This window comes from Phlebotomus argentipes, unplaced genomic scaffold (assembly GCF_947086385.1).
Source record: "Phlebotomus argentipes unplaced genomic scaffold, Phlebotomus argentipes genome assembly scaffold_4, whole genome shotgun sequence".
Taxonomy (NCBI): Eukaryota; Metazoa; Arthropoda; class Insecta; order Diptera; family Psychodidae; genus Phlebotomus; species Phlebotomus argentipes.
The window spans coordinates 4,210,567-4,229,042 of record NW_026776174.1 but is presented as its reverse complement, the minus strand read 5'-3'; the positions used below and the strand labels follow the sequence as shown (position 1 = coordinate 4,229,042).

At 38.4% G+C, this 18,476-nt stretch overlaps 1 protein-coding gene across 1 annotated transcript in view; it reads left to right on the top strand.

Annotated features, from left to right (window-relative positions):
• Positions 1–1,011: 1,011 nt before the first annotated feature.
• Positions 1,012–18,476, top strand: part of LOC132258066 (protein amalgam-like) — an 83,778-nt gene continuing 66,313 nt past the window's right edge. Inside the window, exons 1-2 of the mRNA XM_059755169.1 lie at positions 1,012–1,134; positions 4,820–5,568. Of these exons, the coding sequence (XP_059611152.1) occupies positions 5,445–5,568 (124 nt within the window). The 5' untranslated portion in view covers positions 1,012–1,134; positions 4,820–5,444. The remainder of the gene's footprint in view (positions 1,135–4,819; positions 5,569–18,476) is intronic.

Here is an 18,476-nt window from a genome sequence, read left to right as displayed (position 1 = left end):
AAATTTTCTTTTCATAATTTCATTATCCTAAATATTAAACTTTATTTCCTGTTCAAGCTGTTGTGTACTGTTGACATAAAAAGTTGATCAACAATGTTTATCGCGATAACACAATGGTTTTAATTAAAAATCATTTTGGAAATTGCAAATTTTAATTGATAATGCTTACATAGCGAGGAAGTGACATATAGTAATTAAAATTGTACCGACATTTTCCGATAATAGACTTGCCTTCTTCCCTAAAATCAATCAATACTTCCAGCACAGAAAGTTGTGGTACAAATTTATAAAGTTTCATGTAGAATAAATGTATTGCTGCATAAAAGCATTTTTTTTTTGTGCTGTGAAATATCAATAATTTTTCACGACTGGTGGCAAGAGTTCGCTTTTTTCATTTTCAGACTGCGCGAGAAAAGTGAAACATGGTGAACCGCGAGAGGATGATAATCCAATTATCCAATTGTGATGTGATATTTTGGCGCCACAGCGGAAGAACGAGTCGTCTTTATGCGCTTTCGCGCGAGAATGGAAATTGCCGAGGGGTGGGGATTGTGTGAGACCTGAATTGTGTGGGAAAGGTGTGGGTCATTCATTTGGGGAGAAGCTCGACTGCTCAATTGATGGAGTGGCCGTCGATGAATCGATGGGGTGTTTATGTGCTGCCCTCCCTTGAGATTGTCCACACGGCTCCAGACAAAAAACCCTCGTTGTCGACCACGCCAGGGACGCGAGCATGCCTTCTATCTGAGTGAAGTTTCACAACTGAGACTCACCCTCGAACCTACCTCAATTTAACAGGCTGCAGAGAGAGAGAGAGAGAGATTCTCCTCAGTGGTGAGTTCCAGCTCGCCACCAATACTCACCATTCCTCGCGGGGTTCAACCCAAGAGAGAGCGAGCGCAGGGGAAGCTGGCTGACAGAGAGAGAGCGAAGGAGAGCAACTGTACGCAGCCCTTGCACAGGATCCGAAGCGGTGAAGTCAGTCGACGTCGGTACGTTCATCGAGTATCACGTGTGTCTCTGTCGAGAGGGTTGAAGAACGAATATTCCATCCGGCAGTGCGTTCGTGCAAGAAATCTAATCTATAGCCGGGGAAAGAAATCTCCCCTTTGTCGTTAGTGTCTCCGATACGAAGTAATTGCCCTTCATACCCTTAATGGTCCCTGGTATCAAGTCAAGGAATTTGCCCACGACTTCCCCCCCCGCAGACTGACTGTGGGAAAATTGAAAAACTTCCTTCGCGCAACAGCAATTTCTCGCCAGTAATTAAGTCGAGAAGGAATAAAATTAAATTTTATGCACTTAGTCAATTCGCGGGTGAAGGAAAAAAGTCCACACGTCCGAAGCCTCTTCCGCGCATAAGACGCAAAAGGGGTGAGAGCGCGGGCAGTGATGGAATTAAATAGGAATTAACCCTTTTTCTTTATTATTCACATAATTAACTCGGAAATTGTATCCAATTTCGACCCCCTAGTGAAGCATTTTACGAGTGTTGAAGTTAAGAGCGTTTGCGAGAAGCTCGAAAGTGAGATGCGTTTGAAGCTTCGATGACGCTTGAGGAGTATTTTGAATATTATGTATTCCTCCTTTCCAGATGCTTTGCATTTCTTACTCTTATGTATACGAGTATTCTTCCTTGGAAGAGGGAGCGTTGGAAGAAAGTTGAGAATTTCTGAGTTCAGCAGCGAATTCAAATTGCTTCTTTTGGACTAAGATAAATGGATCTATCGTGAAGAGGGGAGTTAGAAACCAAGGTTGTTATCAAGTTTTTCAGCTCAAAGTTCATTGTGCAAAATTTGATTGTTTTTCTAAAATTGATTTCCAAGAAGTGTTCCTTTTGAAGTGATTATTATAATATTTTTTATATACACTACATTCACAGTTAACTGAATAATTTGATATTTGACAAAACTTTAGCCTAAGCAATTTAGAAAACATTCGGTATACTTTAGAATAGTTGTTTTCCTCTCAATTAATCTCGAAAAGAGTGAATTTGGTGGAATGTGCTTGAGTAAGAAGCTCACAAAAGTGCCATGAAAGTTTAAGTGATCTTCATGGGAGTGCTTCAAAGTGGAATAGTCTTCCTTCAAGCAATTACACCAAATGGAAAGTGTTCTGTCTTGAAAATTTTACCACCTTCCGAATCCAATCGATGTCTCCTCTTTGTCTCTCACTTCTGCCGACAACTTGCGTGGAACTTGTAAGATCTTGAGCGGAAGTAGACCAGAGAACTTGAAAATATACTTTGAGAGATGACAAAAGTTTCGATGCAATTAAAATGTGTTTATTAAATTAATAATTACTTTTCTAATTTTAATTACATCTCATTTGAATAACCTTCACTCAGAAGTCAATTATTCCAAAAATTCTCAATTGCAACCTTTCTTCACAAAGAACTCACAATAACTTTAAACAAACTAACTTTGAATGTTATAAATTTTCTCTGTATTTTCATCATATACATGAGCGTAACTTCCGCTCTATTTGAATACAAGTTATCATGATCCATAAAAGCATTCTTCAAAGCAATGCCATTAGAGTACTCAAAGTTCAGAATAAGAAGTATTTCGAAATGTGATTTTCTCTTTTCGTCTGTCAAAGGACTTCCTTGATTTTCCTTCCTCACAATAAAGAGAGGCATTCTGTGACATAAAATCTCGACTGGATACCTTTATGAGTGTAGCTTTTCAGGTCCCAAGATATTGAAATAATGCTCATTCACGTTTTTTTATATGAAAACTGCGGGAGATCATATTGTATTTTTTTTGCTATGCTTCTTTGTAGCATTTCATCTTACGCTTGGAAAAAAAGGTGTTTTGTACTGTAAATCAAATATCAAAAAGGCAACGTATCGTAAGACGTTAAACTTATATTCAGAACACTCAAAATTTCAAAAACTCCTCCTAAAGAATCTGCCAAACACTTTTTCGCATTATTAATACATAATACAGCACCACCTCATTATTTAATTTGTCTTTGATCTAATTTCTCCCTTGTTGGAGATTTGCAAGAGCCGCACAATTCAAAGGGAATGCTCAAGGAAACAAATTAAATGGAGAAAAATTTTACCTTGTTACATGAACCTTTTTCCCTCATCCATTCTCTTCAGCTGGGGAGTTATTAATTCACAAGACATAAAAAAAAAATCTAATGACGAAGGAAAGTGGGGAAGACCAGAATGTGATGTATTAATTATTTATTGTCCAGAGAGGAAATGTGTAGCGAAAAGATCCTTAATTTGCACATTCCTCTGTCCGTTTTTTTTGCCATTCTTCCGTCGCCTCACTCATCCCCAAACCTAAATACGATGACCGAAATGATAAAAGCTTCCTGAACGGAGCTTTCGAGTCCTCAATATTTCACAGCGAATGGCCTTCTTCTCGGGGTGAGCAAATGAGACAAATCATCCGAAAGTGTGGAGTTCCTGTGAATTGGTCGTCTCTCCGGCAGTGCACGAAAGATCAATGAATTTTCATCATGAGTGTGTTGATGTAGCCAAATAGCTTTCATGGATCATTAAAAACGGCAATGTCGTCCGTGAGAGACACACGAAAGGATCCCAAATTTCTCTGGGCGAAGAAGATGCTAAGGAAATGTATATGTGAAACGTGGCATGAATGCTAAAAAATATATGCCATTGCCGAAAAATCTCTTTGGTATAGAAAACACAGCGAACGCCCCAAGGGAGAAGGTACAATTGAGTGATGGTGAACAATGAAAGAAATGTATTTCTGTGGGTGGAAACATAAATAAAATTAAAATTACGCGGATATTTATCAGACCCTATGTAAACTTACTTAAGAAAATTGTAAGGTAAATCAAACCAAAGAAAAGAGGAAGAGATACCCAATAAAATATTGCAAAGAAAGTGATTCTGCTACATTATAGCTGGTTGATGTAAATGAAGTGTCTGAATTTCACTTGAGCATCTTATTTTTCTTACTTCACTTCATGCTTCAAGAGGAGACTTAAGCGAAAAAAAATCGAAAGAAAAGCCGTGAATTTATGTTTGATCGCTGTATGATCGTTCAGTTTGAATTTAACAGATTTCTTGATAGTTAATTTTTTTCCTCCCTTTCTTCCTATAACAAAAAAGTCAGAGAAACTTTGGATTAGAACAACTAATTACGCATGCATCAAGACTTTTACTTGGGGTTTACTGATCCCAAATGCATAAACCAGGCCCTGAAATCCAGATTCATAGCTATTCAACTACCACAATGCTTAAATATTACAGAAACTTTACCTTACCGCACAACCACAGTGAGATGTGGTGGGAGAGCAGAAAAAAAAGCTCTTACAGAGCAAAAGCTTCTTTTAGTGGCTCAAATAATTTTTGCCGCCGTAAACTCCATCGCTAACAATGTGGATTTTTATGCATAGTTAAAATAATACATCCACAACGCGCGCTCCTGAAATCCCAATTCCGCCCAACCCAACTTAAGCGATACTGGGCTTTTCGACAGGAAAATTATAATAGATGCAAAAATTCAAATTTCCCAACTGCATTTCAAATGAAAACTTTAATTAACAATTTTTCCACACTTTTTCCTATGCTATACATTTTGAAATGTAGGGATAGTCTGGATTTTTCTCGTTTCCACAGGGAGTTGATTTTTTTTTTCGTTGATTTTTGATGGAATTGTTGTTGATTTGCTTTAGAACAGCTTCTCGCTTTGCGATCACAGTGTAGCATTGTGGAACAAACCGGCAAAATGCTATCCATTTCGGGCAAATTCAATTGACTTGATTGAACAAGGAATGTTTGACAAATTAGCGTGTGATGAAAGTTTCACAGTCTCTTTTTCTATCTTGACAGGTTTAATGAAAGAGCGAGGAGTATGGCGAGCATCGAAATCAGTGATGATTAAAAATTCACTGTGAGACGGAAGTGAAAAATTCTCTCTAATTAATCCTCTGTGTGAACTTGTGAGTCTGTTCAAATAGAGTAGCGTGGGTGGAGGACAAAAAGGGCCAGAGACTCTCTAAAAAGAGTTGCTCTGCGCTAAAGGTATAAAACGGCAAACACTGAGACAATTTTCATCACTCACCATCGCTTGTGTGGATGTGATTCCTTTTGATAAAAGGCCACCCCCAGACCCTCGCATAATCGTGGAAGCGAAAATTACTCTGTTGTGTGCCAAAAACTTTGAAGCTCTCCACACCACATAAAACCAACAAGAGACGTTTACGGTGCAGTGATTTCTCCCTCTAACCCTTGTCGGCTCCCATTTGACAATTTTCCGCATTTGTACACACTTTTTTCTGCCGACATCCAAGCCTCTGTTGACATTCACGTGAATTTGTCCCGGGACTTGATGTGCCACCGGCAGTTCTGTGTCACCAGCCAAGTCCGAAGCTCAGTGCTAGCGCGTTAGGAAAAAAGAGGCCCAAAAGCAGCGATCTTAGCATAAAGCACAGCTCTCTCACCAGCAAGTGTCGCCATGAGGAGGACATCGGTCAGCGGTCGTCGCCGGAGTGCGTCAATCCTGCGCCCGGCAATTTACATTGTGGCCATTTTAGTGGCCGCCGACACCCTATTCACGGAGGCAGGAACTTCAAATCGCGGTAAGTTCACTCGCTCACCCTCGAAACCAGCACTTGTCATTGGTGTGACCACGTCTGTGGCGCATCATGAGTCACCTGATGTGAAAATTAATTGGAAAAGTGTCAAAAGTTTGACTAATGTGTCACACACACTGTGACCCGCAACTGAGAACCCAATTAGCCCGCATTCATTTTCCTTTCGCAATTTTTCACACACACTCTCTCTGTGTGCCCACCCAGGAATTTTTCAGCTGATCGATTTCCAACTGAGGACTTTTTTTGCGGTCACTCTCCTGAGGAGGCCAATGTGTCACTTTAGCCAGAGTAATTAATTGCTTACTGAATCATTTTTCACTTGGTCTCTTTAGCCGCGTTTTCAATCGACTTTTTCATCCCCCTAAACGCGGGGGAATTTTTCAGGATGACAGTGGAGAAAACCGCATTAGGCCTAATGGAATTAATTTAACTTTTAATTATATACAATTGAAGTAGTAAATTTTTTTTTTTGAAAATACTGAATTTTCTGAGATGAAATCAATTTGAGGACTTGAAATAACCAAGTCAATAATGAAACAAATAATTCCAAGTCCTTTCACATGACATAGAGAAGATTGAGCCACAATCACGACAGACACGTTCGACTGCAGATATAGTACCATCTGCTTCTGCATTATCGAGTCTTCTTAGCTCCAGATGATGGAACGGAAGTGACACTGCAAAATGAGCCAAAAGAAGACGAACGGCGCTGAAAGGGCTGAGATTGAAAATTCGGTGGAGGAGAATTCACTTGATGCTCTCTCACAGTGCCATGTATCTGGGCTGCCACTTGGCGAGTTAACATAATTTATTGGCAAACGGAGAGAGAGCCAAGTCAAGGGAGCAACGCCGCTCTGAGTTATATGAGTGTCACGATGAAATTGTATAAAGCCGTATGATTAATTAGGTATCATTATTTTCAGCAAACGTCACATGTTTCCCATATTTCATGTGGCTTGAGGCTCTTCGCATTCAATGTATTAATTTAATCTCCATTCACTTTGCCGTCTCTCTCATGCTTTTCCTCACTAACGTACGCCAATTTTTGAGGAAATCTATTCCACTCTCCCAATGTTTTCTATTGGAATATTGGATGTGTTGAAAATTGTGTTAATAGCTACATTTTTTTGATTTTTTGGTGAGGTTTTGTAGGAAAAAAAAACATTGATGCGCGTATTTCGGAGAAAAAAGCATGAGAACAATAACTATACATAGCTAGAATGAAAAGCGCGCGAATGTGGAAGCTTAATACGCCATCCCTTTCGGCATTAATTGACGAGATGGAGTATAAAAGTGTCGTGAATTCCACGTTTTATTTATACACCGCATTTAATTAATAGCCATCGATATATCACACATGATTTGTACACTTTTACAGAATTAAAGTTGAGGTTTTCGCTTAGAATGTGTTGCGGGGAAAAGCTCAGCGGTGGCAACAATCTATCAATTTGATATAACACAGACTGGCAATTATACTATCCGTTTTGCTATACGTTTTAATCCTTTCGCTGCCCGTTGATTTGCTGAAAAAAAAATTGTCACTAGTTCGAAAATGGACACTCATTTGTCCACAAGGCGTTCCTTCAGAACAGTCACAAGTGGGCGGATTTCACAGGAACGAAAGGGTATAATTTTAATTCAATTAACTCGCTTGGTAAATTGATTTAAAACACAACATTTGTGTGCAAAAGCCTGCAAAGACTAATGTCATTCTTTTATCTGTGCAAGATATCTTTTGTAATACAAAATTAAAGAGGAAGTGAATTTTTAGATTATTATTATTTGGCCGTCTGGGCTTTGTTGAATCATTCCCTCGTTGAATCTCTCTCTTATCAGCAAACTCAATTTGCTCTAGAATCCAAAAATATCAAATGTTTTCTGTCCTTCTCGAACGAATCTCTCCAGATATTCGTCAATATTTGTCGCATTTTCAGAGTTGTAAATCACACAAAAAGCAAATAACTCGCAGGTTTTTTCTCCACCTCTATCAGTTGAACTAGAATTCACTTCAGCCAAATTAGCTCCTGATTTCCGATCCGATGAAAAAATCAATCTATTATAATTTGCAAAACAAATGATTTTCAAGAATATCCGCAATCAGGCGAATATACGCAGTCTTTTCTTATTTTTAATTAATCAGAAGATTGCTGCTGAGCTATTGAATGACTTCATCTTATTAACTTTTCCATCACTCAGCGCACAACTATTAGAAATTTCTTGATAAATCTAATTATACTTCTTTTATGCTCCCATCACTCTCCAGATATTCCAATTTAATCCACGTCTGTTTTGCATTCTACAAACTTGCTCGGGAAAACTCCTGTCAGTGATCTGAAAGGTTATTCATTGAAAATTTTTCGCCTCAGTTGCAGAAAATGTATTCAGCTATTGACAGACTTCACCTCATTTTTACCGTCTGTTGAATTAAACTTTTATGTTTTTAATCAAGTTCTGTTCTTAACAACGCTCTTAAGGTGATAGATTTTATATAATACACAAATAACTTTTCATTATATACACAAAATGCATGCGAAGTAGCACTTAGTGAAATTATATTTTCTTTTCCATTATAAAGCTCAGCACTATTCGTAAAAATGTCAGAAAATGTATAGGAATTGATGATTTCAAGTGAGAGAAATTTTATGTGAGCTCAACCTGGGAAATGGAAAATTTAATAAGGTTCTTAACGTAATTTCATTTTATTAAGGACAGAGTGACATAAGATGTCAAATATGATTCATTTTTCAACTCAAACAGTCAATTTGCTCTCAAATTATTATTTTATGAAATCTAGTGCACAAAAGATTTAATAAAAAAAAGAAGAACTTTATAATCTGCTTTAGCATTTCCAATTTTGCTTTCATAATTGCTTTCAAATCCAACAAAACCTCTTTATTATTGTTTGGGGAAAATATCATGAAAGCGATGTAGGCAGTAATTTGTTTGGGAAAATGACAAATATTCCCTTGCTATTCCATCTCATAAACCGTCATACCTGGATTGAGAAGCATGTTAATTAGTACATTATTAATTGGCAAAATTGGGTGTGAGAGTATACAAAATAACTCCAAGTGGAAATTTCTGTTACTAATTCCGATCAATTAGTAAACACAATTTTGCGCACTGTCCATTGCAGCGACGTGTAATGCAAATTGTACTGGCAATCCTCTTCTATTCTCCCCTTTTCCAACTTGGGAAATGTGTTGAATAATTGGAAACTTTCATACATTAAGTCCTTAATCATTCTGCTGAATTTTCTGGCATTCATTTTCAACTTTGTTACTCTTGAGTGACATGCGGAAAATTTACGAGTAATTTCTTCGATTTTCACATTTTCGAGACTATACACAGAAGTTTAACAAGTGCCATGAATGAGAAAAAAAAAATTCGGATAAAAGTTTCCCAACGACAGAATCCATCGTTAAATCCACGAGTGTGGAAATTCGTCGATAATATAATTCAATAATGGTAAAGTTTTTTGAAAAATATCACTGATTGACTCAAGCAGGAATCTTTGAGTTTTCTTCAAATTTAAATTCGAAGCGTGTTAAAGTGATTTTTTTGAATGTTATAACTTTGCGTTGCTGATTGAGTCGTCAGTCGAGGGAATTGGAGGTGACAACTGAGAAAAATCATAAAAGTAAATATTTGGTTGAATTTTCAAGAAGGAAATTTTTGTCACAGACAGATTGCTCCTGTGTACATTGGAAGAATGACATTAAATTTCATACAATTATGCATGCTTAAATCATAAGAATTCTATAACAATCCTCGAAGCAATCTTGAATAATTTGTATACTATAAACTTGTCTTATTACTTTAAGTTCAAAATTGTGCATCCAGTTTGTATCATGAATTTATTCGAGCATACACATTTCCGAAACATTCCAATTTACAAATCGCTAGGACAAAGCATTGCATTGCTAACAAGGGCAAACTTCCATACTTTCTAAAGGATCTCTGCAGACTCTTTTCGAGAACATTCTCCTCTTTATGGAGCTTCCTCGAGTCAACAAAGGCTATCTCGCAGTCATATTCAGAATTTTTCATGCTTACAATGAGTTAATTAAAAGTGCATGAGAATTCATCCAACTTTCCTATGCTAAAGAAATCATATAGCGCAAATGTTTACACATGGAAGAGTACTGAAATTTGCCATAACGAGGTTTCCTTGTTATTTGGATAAAATAATAATAAAGAAAAATTGGATGATTCATGAATTTCAAAGAGTTGCTGGAATGAGAATTTTATTTTATATATAAAAATTGATGATCTTTAATAATAAATTAAGGATTTATAAAGCTTTTATCGAATGCCTTCAATTATTTTTTTTTTTTCTTCCATTAATTCGAAAAAAAGGAATTCTCTTTAGAACGGACCATTTTTCCAGTACATTGTGTGTTTCTTCCGTTTTCTGCACACTCTTTTGGGTTTTTTTTCCCCGTTGGCCAAATCTCACACCGAAAACTTAATCAAAGAGTGGCGCGTGGAAATTCCTTCCAATTCTTGAAATTCCGGCACAGTAGGTTTGGAGAGAAAAAGGACGAGACGCTGAAAAAAGTAGAGAGTGGCAGAAAAAAGCGGAAATTAGATATTGTGGCTAAATCGATCCAGCTCACCAAGACAATATCGCCTTGCAGAGATTTTCCACCATCAATCCGCTTGGGTGTTCCATTTTTTGCCACTTGCTGCCCCTCCAACACTATATATGTACCAACCACTGAGGAAGGGCGAAAAAATATCACAAGCGCAGAATTGTCGACAGCCCATAAATAGCGATGTGGAAAATGAAGCGAAGAGAGTACTTCCGGTTTTCACGGAGCCGTTGCTCAGCCCCTTCTCATCCAGATGCCTCCCGTGGGAAATGCGGGGGCTCCACACACAAGAGTGGGTGGATGAAGAGGTAAGAAAGTGATTTGAGGATTTTGCACCATCCTTCGCGCTCTGGCGCAGGATTGTTTACGAGAGAAGACCACTGAACAGCCAACACGAGATAATTTCGTGCCCAATTTTCTACCCGGCGCTGAAACAACATTCTCACCCATTCCACCATTGGGAAGAGCAACCGGAACGATGGCTTCGATGTTCGCAATCAACTTGGTATTGTGAATTTGGGCCCCTTGCCAAGAACACTGGAGAGGCGGTGAAGATGTGTGAAAGCAAAATTATTCACATCATCTTTGGCAGTGTGGGCAGGAACTTAAAGGCGGTAGAGTTGACAGAGCTGAAGAAAAAGTTCAGCTTAAGCTTTTAACTTGCCAAGTGAACGATTGAATTTCAGGAGGAGCGGAAGAGATGGAGTAATTTTTTTTAGCATTCTTTTTTATGCAGGCCGAGTTAAACTTTTTAAGTATTTTTGTGCACCATCAGAGATGTCGATTAACTCATTTCTTATAATAGCAACTTTCTATCGGAAGAAATCTCTGAATAAAAACAAATCATAAATATATCTTTGAGGTTTCTCACTGACTTTTTGCCAGACTTAAAAATTCAAATCACTAATCTATGACATTTTCAGCTCTGAATCACTCACTATAGATTGAGGAGAGGAATTTCCGAGTTCAACTACATATATATTGAGTATATTTTCGAAAAAATACAGGGTGAAAATTTCCATGGTGGTAAATCATGATGAGGAGGGTGAACCTGAACGTGAAATGGTATAATTTTCAATATTTCTGTTTCTCCATCGCCCCTGTCAAATATTATAAGCAGCAATCGAATCAAGAAGTTATGTGAAAACTTTTTTCATAACGTCACTCCATGTCTTGGAGAGGGTGTACATGCCAAGGATCCCACGAAATTCCTTCAACTCTTCCCTCACGCACCACCTTCGATGGTGAAATGACGTAGTCACGGAGGAAGTATGCAAAGTTTACGTTGTGGAGTACGCTTTTTCGCCCGCTTCAGCCCTCTCATACATTGTTTGATGGGGCATTTTTTGCACATTTCTCTAATTTCGGCTTGTGCTTGACATTCCGGACTTCCGACACATCTCTCGGAGTGGCACAAACTTTTCTTACTCGCCCTGAAATGCGTCTCGAGAATCACTCAACAAAATTGGCGGGGCAAAGGGGTGTGGCACCCCCAATTTCATGTACACACACTCTCTCTCTCTCATGCCGTGAACTGGGCTCTGGGATTCGCGCAGGATTTGCCTGGGTTGGGAATATCCCGTACACGCTGCAGGGCAATTCTGGGATATCAAGGCGGGCTAATGCAGTGTGAGGTTTCGCCCGGAGAGACGACAAATGTCTGGAGCACTCAGATACCATAATACGGAAAATGCCCCAGAAACGATGCGCACTTTAATAGCGTGAATATCAAGTTTTGCAAAGTTTCTCGCACACAGCAAAAATAAAAGCTCCTCTGCCACCGAGGAAAAGCTCATCGATCCATTCAATTTCAATGCAAAACCACCCCCACGACCTTTCCGCCCCACAACATCTTATTCTAAACAGGATGAAGACGAGAGAAACCAAAAAAGATTTGAACCAGAAGAATTCTGGAAATCGAAGAGACACTTTTCCCACTCAAAGGCAGCATTTCTATCCTCTTGTGCTATGCTCAACCCTCGAGCATTGCATCCCAAACGAATAAACTGCATTAGCACCATTTTTGGAGATAGCACAAAATTGTGCAGAATGTCACACAGAGTTTCACAATATCTTTCAATCAAAAATGCACAGAAAATGTTTACAATGTGAACAAATAGAAAACACTGGGAGGATTTGTGTTTATGTGTGTATCTCTCAAAGTATATTTAAATGAATTATACAATAATATAAATATCTCTCTAAAAGCATTTGAACTCTAAACTCATTATATTAACGATGTGACATCCGTTTTAGAAATCATGAGGGCAATATAAATTTATTATTGCTGTATAATTTGGGTGAATTTTATTGTTGAAACCACAACGTGATTTTCGGTAATTATCTGAAATTAGTGCTGTGCAATTTGAGAGGAAACGGAAAAAAGGACAAAAAACCAATCGTCTAATGAACCACAAAGGAACTGTATTGACAGATTAGAGTAAATTCCGAGTCGTCTCATTTGGGTGGGCTTTTCAATGATCACTGGTGGAAAACAATTATGCGGGAATGTCAGCAGAACTCAGTAATAGTGAGGAAGTTCACTGAGGAGAATGATGCATAAACACAATTCTTATTTGATCCATAAATCCTTGTCCAGTGTGTGTGAAAGACATCCGAAGATACACATCAATGCCGTCCGGCAGTGGCATCGAGAGATGGGAGAACGTGGAAAGAAGACTATTGCATGTGCTATAGTCCTTCCGAGCGACTGGACATTAACTTAATGATATCGTTTAGGGTTTATGTCAGTTAATTCCCACTTCAATGTGACACAGATGGAACAATCTTCTCCGCTACGTGGCGTACACACTCTTGCTGATGCTGGTCGAAGCAAAAAATGTCATCTCATCATCATTACGGCGTCACATTTTCCATCCAAGACGATGGATCTCTACGTTTCCCTACTCCGCACTGAATCTAGTGCTTTCAACTCTCGGTTTGAGATGCCTTTTTCCTCGTGAGATGCGCTTCTTCACGAAAAAATTTCATACACGTAACTTCCGTGAGAGCTATACGATTTCCTACCCCAAGACTTGGCTCATATTTTAAATGCAACCCTTCAACCTCCAAGCCATTTAGCCGGATTTCCCGACGCGCTTTATGCACTGAGAGCTCCATTGCATGATGTTGGGATGTGGCCAAAGCCAGAACATCCCTCGCACTCACACGTAGTCACCATCATTGCCATTTACAGCTGAAATGCTGCGTGAAAGTATGTTGATTTCGGGATAGCCCGTCGAGGTGCACTATTAAAAGGAGCTCTGAAACTTCTTCACATCCGCACGAAATGACTCACTTTATTTCCTCTTGCTTTGGAGGGAAACAGTGGGGATTCCGGTGGGAAGGGTTATCGTAAAATTCTATTAGTAGCGCTACATTTTTATTCCAACACCCCCGGAGTCGTTTTCTTTTCGCCAATTGAGTGAAGGGGATCTCGAGGAGCTCCTTCAAAAATGTAAATCTATACGTATATAAGTCTCCAGTCATATGCTCATCCATTACCCCCCAATGGGACAGTGAGTGTGGCGCTGGAATTAGGAATCTCAGTTGTGCAATCATGCTTTCGCGCCAGACTGCATAATTCTTTGAGGCTGTGTATGTCGTCTCGAGGGTGGACTCATCCGGCTAGCGAGTGTCGACAGTGAGATAGAAGGACCATAAAAGGCAGTGAAATGTGAAAAAAGTTTCACATTTAATGCATTATGCAGGAGGCGATAACCAAATGGACATTTTATATTTAAATGATTCAGTTGCTGAACTGAAGCACTTGCAAAGACGAAATTTAGGGGTTGAATTTTACGATAAATCGTGAAACAAAATAGATGATCTTAAACAAACATAGTCATCAGAATACATAGTTTTGAACTGAACTTATTGCATGATTCAGAGGAGAAAATATCAGATGGTAAAGTGAGAGAATGAACGTAATGGGAAAAGAGGAGAAAAGCTCTTTCTTCGGTAATAACCAGAAGTCTTGAAAGGTTGAAACCTAACATTCAATGGTGAATCTTTAAGAATAGCCGTGCGATCTGTGCGCACACAACATCTCTTCCGGCAAGATGAGTCGGTAAAATAAGTTATAGAGACAGAAGGTGATTTTTCACAATGTCTATTTAAATATTTTCAACCGGTATTCAGCTATATAAGAAATCGCTGTAGAGTCTCCACAAGTAACTCCTTCTCCTGAATGAGTCTCTCTTGGGGCATCCACAGCAGTGGGAAAATATTTCTCAGTTCCTGGGTCTAGAAATTTGCAAACGCTAACAAATCACTTGTTTCATTCTCTCTTTCTCTCGCCTCCACTCAATCTCTCTTATGTAACACACTCTTCGCCTTTGGTCCAGCACGGGAAAATGCACACTGGCAATTCTGGCTGGCAACAGGAATTATGGAGATTTATTGAGGACATACATTAATGTGATATCAATGCAACTTGCACAAATTGAATAAAACTTTCCCCATTTTTCTCTACACTTTCGTGCAAGCAGCGCCTCTATGCGCGCCAAAATGCGCCATTCGCTTGGCGCTATTGGGAAAATTCGCACAAGGACAGAAAAGTTGTGTATCAGAAATTGAGGGGCTCCGTAATTAAAACGCGATAAAACCCAATTTCTCACCACATTCTCCCCCCACTTCAGCTCACCTCATCAACTTTGTGGCAGAACAAGGATGAGCTTTTCGGGGTGCTTTTCGATTGGCTGAGGCGGCAGAAAAATTGTAATATGGTTAAAAAATAATAAATCTTTTGTTTCTCACTCTCACCGTCATGGTGGTCTAAGCCCAGAGAATTATCCACCCTTAAGTCAGGGTGTTTGAGAGAAAATAAAACTTTTCATATGGTCGGGCCCCTAATGCCGTGGCTAGGGGAGCTCAAAAGCCCTCCCGGCACTTTCTGTCTTCCGTTCTCCGCAGTCCTGAGATGGCAAACCCAGAAAGGCACCGGGGGCTGGGCTGTGGGTGGCAAAAGACAGAGAAACTGGGTGGGAAAAAAGTCTGAGGAGCGCAAAAAGTTTCTGTGACCATTAATTACATCCAATTTGGGCACAAAATACACCCCTAGGCTAATTTATATTTTCATTATAAATTTATTGTAACACACGTTAAATATTTCATATCTCATGCTCGAGCATCAACAAAAAATATTTTATTATATTTCCGACTTTTTCATCATCCTCTTTCGTCACCCCAAACCATCCGGATTTCTCTGCCCTCATTCCAATGTTCCGCGAGTTTACAGTGAAATTAATTACGATGCACAGATACACGGCAAGAGATTTTCACAGCAAACTCAGACAAGCAAAAGTTAATTTTTTTTGCACAATCTATGATTAAGCATCTTAGGGTTTTTTTTTGTGGAGAGATGTTATGATTTTTAACTTTTTTTTAATGCAATTTTGCTGCGTCAAAGGTTGTCTCTCGGACGTTTTTGATTTTATCCAGGAAGGGATGAAATTTTGATTCAAATTAAAATTACTGGGTTCTTCTGCTGCATTAATCACTAGTAATTTTAATAATTTTGTGCAAATTTAGGGTGAAAAATAATTGGAAATGCAATGCGTACAAATAACTTTGGCGCAGCCAAAAGGCAAAAGAATGTAGAGTTGCTGCAGCAGAAAAGCTGGAAAAATGTATTTCAACTCTATGTAAATCACATGAGTAAAATTGCATATGCGTCTCTCTGTTTAAAATTTAATTAGGCAACATACCTCGTGCAATTAGAGTTACACTGTGAATAATATTTTAGAGAAAATATCCACAATTTCATTCCCGATATTATATGAAAACGTGCGGAAATTGCATCGTGGAGTAATTGCAGTGGTTTTGCCTCCCTCTTGGCCTCGCTTTTTCAGCATTTAAACACTGGGGGCTGGTTTGTGGGTGTCATTAATTAAAAGTCCAGCTTCAAATTAATTTCTCACCCTCTTTTTTCGCAATTTTTTTCGCAACGCCCTCACACGCCTCGAATTCCTCGCATAAGCACTCTCCGGGGTGGTATTGAGGGATGGCATCGGGGATGCTTAGCTGTTTGGCGATATGTTGGAGCACACACAAAGGCATGTGAAACGTGATAAGAAACAATTATCCTTGATCTGTCAAGTGAATCGTGAAAACAAATTTGAAATAAGATATCCCACAGAAGAGCATCAGATGGGTAGTCATAAATTGTGTGACAAAATAGATGCCAGGGCAAAATATTCAAGTGCCATGTGAAATCGCGAGGATGAAACAAACAAATAAATAAATCCAATTGGAGTGAGTAACAATGCGATGAGCATTTGAGTGACAATTGCGCGCTTTTTCTCTCTTCTTTCACATATAATCATGACATAGAATATATTAGGTTTCTTTATCACTTCATTTTTTATTATTGCATCAAATTAAATTTAAAATGTAACATTTTACTGTGACATTTCATGTAAGTGCAGAATACATTTTTAAACTAAGTATACTTAAATCAGTGTATTTAAAAAAAAACTACTTTTGCTTTGGCGTTGATATGTATTTATTATTTATTCCACTTGTAAATTTTACGAAATCTCGCAACTGTATTTTTCAGTAGTTTTTAAACAACTTAAAAATTATCTTCATGATAAAATTTTACATCCGTCTATAAAGAGTTTTATATATTATATCTCATCACTGGAATATGATGAAAAGCTCGAGATGCAAAAAAAAATGTGGTCTTTACAGTGAAATTTCTTTGAATCTGTAATTATGTACATGGAATACATAGCATTACTCGTATTGGAGTTAATAAATATTATGCTTTGCATTGGAATGATGATATTTCTTTTGTTGGAATATTGTAGGGTGAGAGGTTTGGGTTGCATAAAATTTCCGTATGTAAATGGCAAAGTTGCTACAAATGCTCCTTTGATGCTGCTCCACTGCCACTCAATAAAACTTACTCCCTCGACTCTCGACTTTTTCCCTGTACACTGAAGAATGGCTAGATGTTGAAAAATGACGCCATAACGTGTAGAGAGCTTTTGCCGAGAGCTTTTGACAGAACACATCCACAGCCGGTTTCGGCATTTGTAGAAGGCGAAATAAGTTCACATCAGATCGCACAAAGTCCTTTATGTGCTGACTGGTGAGGAAGTTTCTTTTAAACACAAAACCAAAATGAGTTTTATGAGATTTCATTTGGAATTTCATGTGGTTTCAGCAAATAAACTTCACAAGGATTTCATGTTAATTTCACCAGTGACGATTTGACTATTTAGTGAAGTGAGATCTCTTCAGTGGTTTCACTCTCTCCAAAATCCTTTAATAGATTTTCTCAACGTATCAATTGTCAAGGGGGCAAAAATCATGCGCATAAATTGAATTTCCAATTTCCTGGAAAAATGTGAAATCCTTTCCCACTGAATTATTCCATCAAAGGAGATCGTGAGATAAACATCGCATCTTCTATTTACTTTCGATCACATAAATAGGGAGAAATTTATGTATGTATGAGAAATTCTTGTTTTTTCCCTTCACAAGCGTCCCTCGCAGAATGGCAACTGACAATCCTCAATGTCGTTTTATTGGTGAATGTACAAGATAGACGATAAGATAAAGTATAGGGTGCAAAAACCAAGTCCTTTCCTCCCTCTTTTCTGGGGATACAATAAAAGAAAGAAAAAAAGGGTATAAAACACTAAAACAGACGAATTGTTAGCAATTTTATTCGCCTCCATTTTGGCGCGTGCTTTTTGGTGTGGGCAAAACTGGACCCCAAAGTTATTTAGAAGACATATTAGGGAAAATGTCTTTAACTTGCTAACGGCATGCATAAGTGAGTTTGACATCTTATTTATTATTAGGATATTCTTTTGTTCATATCATATTTTACTTATACATTAACACAGTCAGTCTCTATGAAGGCAGTGAAAGGATTTCCTTGTTTGTCAACTACAAAGTGCATAGTTTCGGTATATTTTAGGGATGTGTCTGTGGAAAGAAGGGCTGAAGTGTCTCTAGTGGAGTAGTTTTTATGTCCTTCTCTTCATATTGCCTCGGTGTGATACAATTTTTTTTTGCATTTGCTCATTCATTCGGCATCCTTTTCCTCTCGAGCTGTTTCTTCTGCCGCGTAGCAAGATGAAAGAGTGAGACACGCTCGGTACAAAAGGCTTTGTCGACTGAGGAATTTCATTGAAAAGTTTTCCAATCTTTTTTGCTGCTATTCCCTCTCTTTCGCATCACTCCTGAGTGGAGTGACACATCTTATTGCAATGTGTGGTGTTATGTCTCAAATGTAGCGTACATGGGAACAGTACACGACACTCCACAAAGGAGATTTAAGGA